This window comes from Olea europaea, unplaced genomic scaffold (genome assembly GCF_002742605.1).
Source record: "Olea europaea var. sylvestris unplaced genomic scaffold, O_europaea_v1 scaffold2113, whole genome shotgun sequence".
NCBI lineage: Eukaryota > Viridiplantae > Streptophyta > Magnoliopsida > Lamiales > Oleaceae > Olea > Olea europaea.
This window is the reverse complement of record NW_019239080.1, coordinates 84,774-94,142: the sequence shown is the minus strand read 5'-3', so window position 1 is coordinate 94,142 and position 9,369 is coordinate 84,774. Positions and strand designations below refer to the sequence as shown.

Genomic DNA, 9,369 nt, shown 5'->3' with positions numbered 1-9,369 from the left:
ATCCTCTTCCACAGTGAGAGAATCTCGACTATAGAGAGTAGTTTCACTAAAAGTCACATATGATGGCAATAAGGAACACAACAGTATCATAGCCAAGTCATCCTCCTCATACTTAACTTCCAATGTCTCCAAATCGGTCGCGATTTCTTTGAACATAATTAAGTGATCATCCAATGATGCACATTATACAATCGCTGTTTTAAGTGTAACTTACTGGTCAATCTCTTTATTATACAAAGTTGCTCCAACTTCAACCACAACGCAGCAGTGCTTTTTTCCTTTAAAATATCTTGAAGAATTTAATTTGATAAATGTAGATAAATTTGAGATAGGGATTTTCGAAACCTGTATTGCTTTTCATCCTTTGTCTATGTTGAAGGCATCTTACCAAAGCAATGCAAGGCTTCATCTAAATCTACTGGAGGAAGAACTGCTCGCACCTTCACTTGCTAGAACAAGCTTCGCACCATGTCATGCGGAATTCTGATACCACTTATTATAAATTGAGCGCAAGATGATGACAATAACAAATAAACAACAACAAACTAAAATACAAAGATTTATATTGAAACTTAAGATGGGAAAAATCATAGGCAAAGAAGGAGAAATTCACTATAATCAATAGTAATAGTGTTTACAACACGATCTTAATACTCTTAAATAAGATCCAAAATTCTCAAGATGTTGTATGAATGTCATGTGAACAATACAAGTCGTGACTTATATATTAAACTCTAGAAATCAAGTTGTAGATGAATAAGAGTCCAAAAAAGGCATCAAAAAGTGAAAAGAGCGTGGACTATATAACCACGTCGCTTGAGTAATAGGCTAGCAATAGGCGGGCAATGGCTATGTTGCCCGAGCGCCAGGTAGTGACAAGTCTATGGAGAAAACATGCTGGAGTCGTTCTAGCGACAGGCTAATGAAAATGTAACGACTTTTCTTTCCGATCCATAATTTTGATCCCTTCAACTCCACTTCAACCAAAACTCCAATACTCAATAGAATTTGGATCAAACTACAACAGAGTCAAACTCCAATATTTACCTCCCACAAGACTTAAATATCTTCGAAATCTCTAAAACAAGTTAAGGTATCTAAATGATCCAATCCTACTAGGATTTCACTTCTTACCTCTATAAATATAGGTCCTAGATTCATTATTCAGGTATACTTTTAAATAATTTCAGCTTATAGCCTTATACATTTATTACTTCTCGATAACTTAAGCATTAGAGAGATGACGATAAAGGACTTAGACGCCTTGTTTCTGGTATAGGAGATTATGTTCATGCTCATCCTCAATCGTCAAGTTTGAAAATTATTAGGTGAAATTTTCTGGTAACATCATTAGCGCCATCTGTGAGAAATGTTATCAAAAGCCATGGTTAATACATGTTCAGAACCTCTTCTAACAAGCTCATTTATTCCTATTCAACCTCCTACTAGGGATCTTTCGGTCCCTCCAAAGAATCCACCAAAAATACTAACACCTAACCCACAATTGATACTTTGGAGGCATTCAAAGATCTCTGCCAACAAGTTCCTAGATTGACTCAATTATTAAGCCAATAGAATCTGTACCAAGAGTTAGTACTCGAGGCCAATTAATTTTATAGCCGATGCTCGAGCTCTAGTTCTTTGTCCTACTCTTGATATTAGTGACATGGGTTCGTGAAGTCAACTACAACCACCCCCTATGATCTCGAGTTCGAGGTCCATCACAATAATCATTAGTAATAGTGTTTATAACATGATCTCAATACTTTCAATTGAGATCCAAAATTCTCAAGATGTATGAATGTCATGTGAACAATACAAGCTGTGATTTATATGTATATATATCCTAGAAATTAAGTTGTAGATGAATAAGAGTCCAAAAAAGGGCATCAAAAATGAAATGAGCCTAGATCATATAACCCTGTCGCTCGAGTGATAGGCTAGTGGTAGGTGGCGACAACTCCATTGCTCGAGCATCAGGCGGTGACAAGTCTCTGGGGAAAACATGTAGGAGTCATTCTAGCGGTAGGCTAACGAAAATATAATGATTTTTGCCTGGTCCATAATTTTGATCTCTTCAATTTCACTTCAACTAAAACTCAAATACTCAACAGAATTTGGGTCAAACTACAACAGAGTCGAACTCCAATATCTACCTCCCACAAGACTAAAACAAGATAAGGCATCTAAATGATCCAATCGTACTAGGATTTCACTTCTCACCTCTATAAATATGGGTCCTAGATACATTATTCAAGTACACTTTTACATAATTTCGGCCTATAGCCTTACGCATATATTCCTTCTCGCTAACTTAAGCATTGAGGGTTGACGATAATGCACTTTGACACCTTGTTTCATGTACATGAGATTATGTTCGTGCTCATCCTCAATCGTCAAGTTTGAAAATTATCATGTGAAAATTTTTGGTAACATTATTAACGCCATCTGTGGGAAATGTTATCGAAAGCCATGGTTAATACATGTTTAGGACCTCCTCCAACAAGCTCATTTATTCCAATTCAACCTCCTACTAGGGATCTTTCGGCCCCTCCTAAGAATCTACCTAATGTACTAACACCCAACCTACAATCGATACTTCGGAGGCATTTAAAAATCTCCACCAACAAGTTCTTGGGTTGACTCAATTATTAAGCCAACAGAATCTGTACCAAAGGTCAATACTCGAGGCCAATTAATTTTATGGCTGATGCTTGAGCTCTAGCTCTTTGTCCTGCTCTTGATATTGGCGACATGGGGTCGTGAGGTCAACCACGACTATCCCCTATGATCTCGAGTTAGAGGTCCATCACTATAATTAATAGCAATAGTGGTTAAAACACGATCTCAATACTCTCAGTTGAGATCCAAAATTCTCAAGATGTTGTATGGATATAATGTGAACAATACAAGCCATGACTTATATATATAAACCTAGAAATCAAGTTGTAGATGAATAAGAATCAAAAAAAGGCATCAAAACGTGAAACGAGCCTAGATCGTATGACCCTGTCGCTCGAGCGACAGGCTAGCAGTAGGCGAGCTACAGCTCCGTTGCTCGAGAGCCAGGTGGTGACAAGTCTCTAGAGAAAATATGTAGGAGTCGCTCTAGCGGCAGTTTAATGAAAATGTAATGACTTTTCTTCCCAATCCAATATCTAATAGAATTTGGGTCAAACTACAACAAAGTCGAACTCCAATATCTACCTCCCATAAAATTAAATGTCTTCAAAGACTCTAAAAAAAGATAAGGCATCTAAATGATCCAGTCCTACTAGGATTTCATTTCCTACCTCTACAAATATAGGTCCCAGATTCATTATTCAGGTACGCTTTTGCATAATTTCAACTTATAGCCTCACGCATATATTCCTTCTTGCTAACTTAAGAATTGGAGGGATGATGATATGCACTTCGACGCCTTGTTTCAAATACAGGAGATTATGTTCATGTTCATCTTCAGTCGTCAATTTTTAAAATTAACACGTGAAAAGTTTTGGTAACATCATTAGTGCCGTATGTGAAAAATGCTATCAAAAGCCATGGATAATACATGTTCAGGACCTCTTCCAACAAGCACATTTGTTCCAATTCAACCTCCTTTTAGGGATCTTTCTACCCCTCCAAAGGTTCCACTAAAAGTACTAACACACAACCTGCAATTGATACTTCAAAGGCATTCAAAGATCTCCGCCAACAAGGGTCAGTATTCGAGGCCAATTAATTTTATGGCCGATGCTCTAGCTCTAGCTCTTTGTCCTTTGATATTAGCGACATGGGATCGTGAGGTCAACCACAACCACCCCTTATGATCTCGAGTTCGAGGTCCATCAACATGACGTCAAAAAAAATTATTAGTATAATTCAAGATGGAATAATAGCTGGCCTACTCCAGAATATTCAGGGCTTAACAAGGTTTCACTTCAAGCACTCTATTCACTCTCAAAATTGTGTTATATCCTTTATTAGGCAGATTTAAATATCCTAGAATAAAGGAGTACAACGGAACTACTAACCTAATAAACCACCTCAATGTATCTACGGATATCATGAACCTATAAGTGGCATTAAACTCAATGATGTGCAAAGTTTTACCGCAAATCGTGACTAAAGCTGCTGGGGATTCGTCCCATTTCATTGCCTTATTCTCAGACTTGGCTAACAAGTTATTTGCCTTTTTCTCAAGTAACAACCGCATTAGAAAGATCGCTACATCCCTCATGCAACTTTGACAGGAGTGCAACCCCTACGCGACTTAATGACACGCTTTAACGTAGAAAGACTCCAGATACCCAACCTACATTACTTCTAATGAATCAAGACTTATCTTTATCTTCGTCACACATCTGCAGTTTGGGTGGTGTTTCATAATTCAAACATGTTTTCTCGCACTTTTATAATGCTCACCTAAACTTTTAGTCACTAGAACGTATATGAACCCTTTATTGTGAAGTTATAATATAAATTTTTCAAATTTTCACTTTTGATATTTGTTTTATTTTGGATAATTGTTACAGATACTAATATTTCTCAATTAACTAGTTAATAATTGAATATTTTGTAATAATTATTTCATTTGAGAAAATGATTAATAAATATAGCACTTATAGCAATTGTAACACACACACACATATAACAACACATTTTCCAAAAATTTACTATTCAAAAACTTATTCTTTCCACAAAAAAATAAATAAATAAATTATGTCAGACAAGGGCTAAGTATTTAGTTATCGAGGAAACGATATTTTACTTTATTACTTGGCTATACTATGCATTTGTACGATTTCAATAATCAACACCCCATCCCTCCACTTCTCACCTTGGAGTGAGCATATGATTCGATTGAGCCTGATTTAATTGAGAATCAAATTGATCTGAGTACCACCAAAAATTCTAGCCTTGAATCCAAATGGCTTTGTTCATCTAATTTCCGTTAACATGGGAGTCACCTTTACCACTACACGTCCACCTTGGGTGAGCATAAATCAATTAGATTTGATTTTAACGAGGTTCAGAGCAAATCGAGTATCAATGAGAATTCTACCCATAAAATCAAATTCTTATGACCCCATATATGAGCCTATCAACTTTCCATTCACATGGCTGGTACCCCAACCCCCCACCCACAACACACCCCAGGATTCAATTCACCTGATTCTACTCCCACATTCCCCCAAAACTCATCTTGACCAGCCCCCATTTTATTCCACAAAAGAAATCATCCATGTGGTTGGCTGAGCTTGTCCCTCTACTGTCCCCTGAATATAGGACCACTTGCCTCAAAGGTGCTGCCACTCCAGCCGACAGCTTAACTTGCCTTTGTCCGCAATTTATGCAGTTGATACTCATAACAAGGCTAAATACAAATCCTTCTCCTCTTTGTAAGTATAGTACATCTATGTAACAACGCCTTTCATTTGTCTTCAAATAAAAGCATTTTACCTTGATACTATCAGCTGAAAACTTGAAAACAAAGGGTTGAGCTTATTTCGAGAAATTCATTGGATACTAGTTCACAAACTTGGCTTTGATTTTTGAGGGTTTTTTGGTGCAAAATTCATTTAGGAAACTACCGAAAGTGATTATGGCTCAGGAAAATCATCTGAATCTTAAGGAAACTGAGCTGAGATTGGGATTGCCAGGCACAGATGAATCTGACGACATGATTTGTTCTGCTAGGAATAACAAGAGAGCCGCACCTGAGTCTGTTGATGACAGTGTACCAAAGGCTAATTCTACTGAAAAATCCTCTGAGCATGAAACCTCATCTGCGTCAAAGTAAGTCATGCATCAAATTTGTTCGACTGTGTAGAGCTTAATATACTGATGTTTATGTAATGGTTTTTGACCTGTTGGTTTGGTACTTGATTTCAGGGCTCAAATAGTAGGATGGCCACCTGTGAGGTCCTACTGGAAAAATAATTTCCAGCCGAAGAAGGTAGAATCTGAAACTCGGATGTATGTGAAAGTAAGCATGGATGGAGCCCCTTATCTTAGAAAGGTCGATCTCAAAGTTTATAATGGATATCCAGAGCTCCTCAAGGCTTTAGAAAACATGTTCAAAGTCAGCATAGGTAAAGATACATTTTCTTAGTTTCTTGTATTATTATCTTAACTCGTTATGACATATATTACAAGGAGACATTTGATATGAAATATTATGTCTAAGACAGTATACAAGATTTTAACTCGATAATGTTCTAGTATTGTACAATTTACATAGAAGCTATAATAGGATTTCTATTATGGCTGTGGTTTCGTTCTAATGAAATTATGTTCTTTATTTTATTCATTAGGTGAGTACTCAGAGAGCGAAGGCTACAAAGGGTCACAATATGCTCCTGCATATGAAGATAAAGATGGTGACTTGATGCTTGTTGGAGATGTTCCTTGGGAGTAAGTTTCCTCTCTGTGTGGAGATACGGATACAAACAATGTCACATAATTTTGATATGCAATATTGGACACGACTAATATATATGTGTACACTAATTTTTTCACGTGTGTTTTTGTGCAGTATGTTAATGTCATCCTGTAAGAGACTCAGAATCATGAAAGTATCAGAAAAAGGCCCAGGTTGTGCCGTATGAACCCCAACAGCTCCAAGTCGGACGCCTCTTACAAAAGCTATAATCTTATTACAGCTTGTGTTATCGAAGAATCTTGATTGTGAATCCTCAATTTTATCAGACAATTTCCTTCATACCTCCCATGGGAAGGTTCAACATGAAGCAAAAAAATTTGCAGTTTTCTTGGCATAATTTACAACAGGAAAACCAAGGTGGTTTTGTGATCCTGTGATTTTAATGTTTTGTTTGTATTAAATATATTAATACTTTCATACAAAGATACATTTTCTGTAACAGAAATTGTATATAGAACTATATATTATATCTATATATTGCTTTTGTATAGCGTAATTAATCTCCAAAACTAATATGGTTTGATGTGGTTGCGAAGGATTTTACCAAATTAGATGTAGTGATTCATCGAACAGATTTCGAATAATAGATCGTAAGGCAGTTAACTAACGACTGCCTCTAATTTAATAAAGTAAGGAGTACTTGAATCATCATTTAAATTCAGCATTTCTTGATAATTGGGTTGTTAGATTGCAGTGCTTAATCATAGCGTACACTTCTTTTTTTTACGACAAGTGTGAAAAATTTTGTGATCTTTTTTCTTCATTACACTTCAAATTGCAAAAGGAAGTAGCATTGACACTGAGGGTGTATATATATATGGGGGTTGTTTCATGAATCATTCTATAAAAGTTCAGAACATTTTGATAAAAGCTGACAAATTAAAGGGAGAGTTTTGGAACAACGCCAATGGTCGAAAGTATGAAATTTGATTCATGGGCATTCAGTTTCTCGATCTATTCTCGACTTATGTTCTTTTGGATCAATTTTTGTCTAACATTTGGTATCAGAGCCCCATATTGCCTCTGTCTTGGTGTTTCACAGAGTATTTATTTTTTGTGTGTGTGTGTGTGTGTGTGTGTGTGTGTGTGTGTGTGTGTGTGTGTGTGTGTGTGTATATATTTGGTTTAACTATGTATAATTTAAGTCTTGGGCAGATTTTTGAATTAACTTAGTGGCTTATTGTTTTTCCCCCCTAAAGGTTTAATTCTTGGGAATGCATATATTAATTATTTATGTTTAGAATAATAAATGCAATTTTATGTTGAATTATATTATGCCTATATTTAGTTTGCATGACTTAATTAATACATACAATTTTTAGATAAGTTGAATTTTTTATGCAATTTATAATGTTGATGAGAATATTTTGTGCATAATCATGACATGTTAGTTAATACTATGCTATTAGAATTATTCTCATATTGAGTGCATAAAATAGTTAATGCCTAGTGAACAATGTAGTTTTATTTAATTAAGGATTATCCACAACATCTTTAATTAAGTAGAATTATGTATTAAGATCAAGATCACATAAGGACTAAAGATATAAGATTGTAATTAATTATATTTTATATAACTAATTTTATCCCACGGGAATTTTTGTTATATTTATATAACTAATTAGAATAAAATATCAAATTATTTCATAGTATGCCCATAGGAATTACGAATAAGTACATAATTTGATAGTTTTATTATAAAGTTTGTTTAGGATAGAATATCAAATTGTTTTCATAATAAACAAATTATGGATTAAGTGCATAATTTGATAATTCTATCATAAGGAATAATTGAATATGATTGAACTAAAAATTTAGCCCACAAGCAATCTTTATGTCATTACATTCAATTTTGGCATGATTTACATTGGTAAAATATGCAATCTATTCAATTAAGTCTTAAGTTAACATAAGCATTTTTAATATTATGCAGCTTCACAACCTGCCAATTTCTTTTCATTGTGATATTCCCGAACTAAAGGGTGATCACTATAAAGTATGGAAGGAGAGAATTCTTCTCCATTTAGGGTGGATGAATATTGATTATGCTACTAGGAAAGATGAATCACCTAAAATCACCAATACCATCACTGCAGCATACATCACGCTTTATGAAAAAAGGGAGCAATCTAATCATCTCAGCGTAAAGTTCATAAAAACTAAAATTTCTGCTGGTATACGTGGTTTTGTTGAACAACATGATAAGGTCCAGGACTTGATAAAGGCCATTGACAATCAATTCATCACTTCAGATAAGGCATTGGCAAGAACCTTTATAATGAAGTTTTCATCCTTAAGGCTCACTAATGTGAAACGTGTGCACGAGCACATCATGCAGATGAGAGACATTTCAGCTCAACTTAAGAAACTCGAGGTTAAGATGTCTAAATCCTTGATTGTGCACTACATCTTCAATAGTCTCCCACAAGAGTATGGACATTTCAAAATCTTATACAATACACATAAGAATAAATGGTCAATTAATTTATAGATGACTATGTGTGTTCAAGAAGAAGGAAGACTAATAGTGGAACAAGGTGAAAGTACAATGTTGACTACAACCCATAGGAAGGGAAAAACTCAAGCCAATCAGAAAGGGGAAGGTAAAATCCCACCTCAAGATGATATTAAGAAATAAGCCAAGTGCTACTTCTGTAACAAGAAGGGACACGTGAAAAAAGATTGCGCCAAATTCCAAAAATGGCTTGAGGATAAAGGTAATCCTATCACATTTGTTTGTTATAAATCTAATATGGTTAATGTAAATGTTAACACCTAGTTGATTGACTCTAGATCTATAATCCATGTTGCAAGCTCCTTGCAGGGTATGCAAAATCTAAGGAAGTCAGTGGAAAGTGGGCAAAATATCTTATCTGGAAACAAGATAGACTCGCGTGTGGCGGCTATAAGAACATGCATTTTAACTTTAAGTAGTGGTTTTG

At 35.3% G+C, this 9,369-nt stretch overlaps 1 protein-coding gene across 1 annotated transcript; it reads left to right on the top strand.

The window, feature by feature from the left end:
• The first annotated feature begins 5,235 nt into the window (after positions 1-5,235).
• LOC111380256 (auxin-induced protein 22D-like) lies at positions 5,236-6,900 on the top strand. The gene is made up of 4 exons (XM_023003770.1): positions 5,236-5,781; positions 5,878-6,077; positions 6,300-6,399; positions 6,521-6,900. Exons 1-4 carry the CDS (start codon positions 5,588-5,590, stop codon positions 6,591-6,593), a joined length of 567 nt encoding a protein of 188 aa, XP_022859538.1. The 5' UTR covers positions 5,236-5,587; the 3' UTR covers positions 6,594-6,900.
• The last annotated feature ends 2,469 nt before the right edge of the window (positions 6,901-9,369 follow it).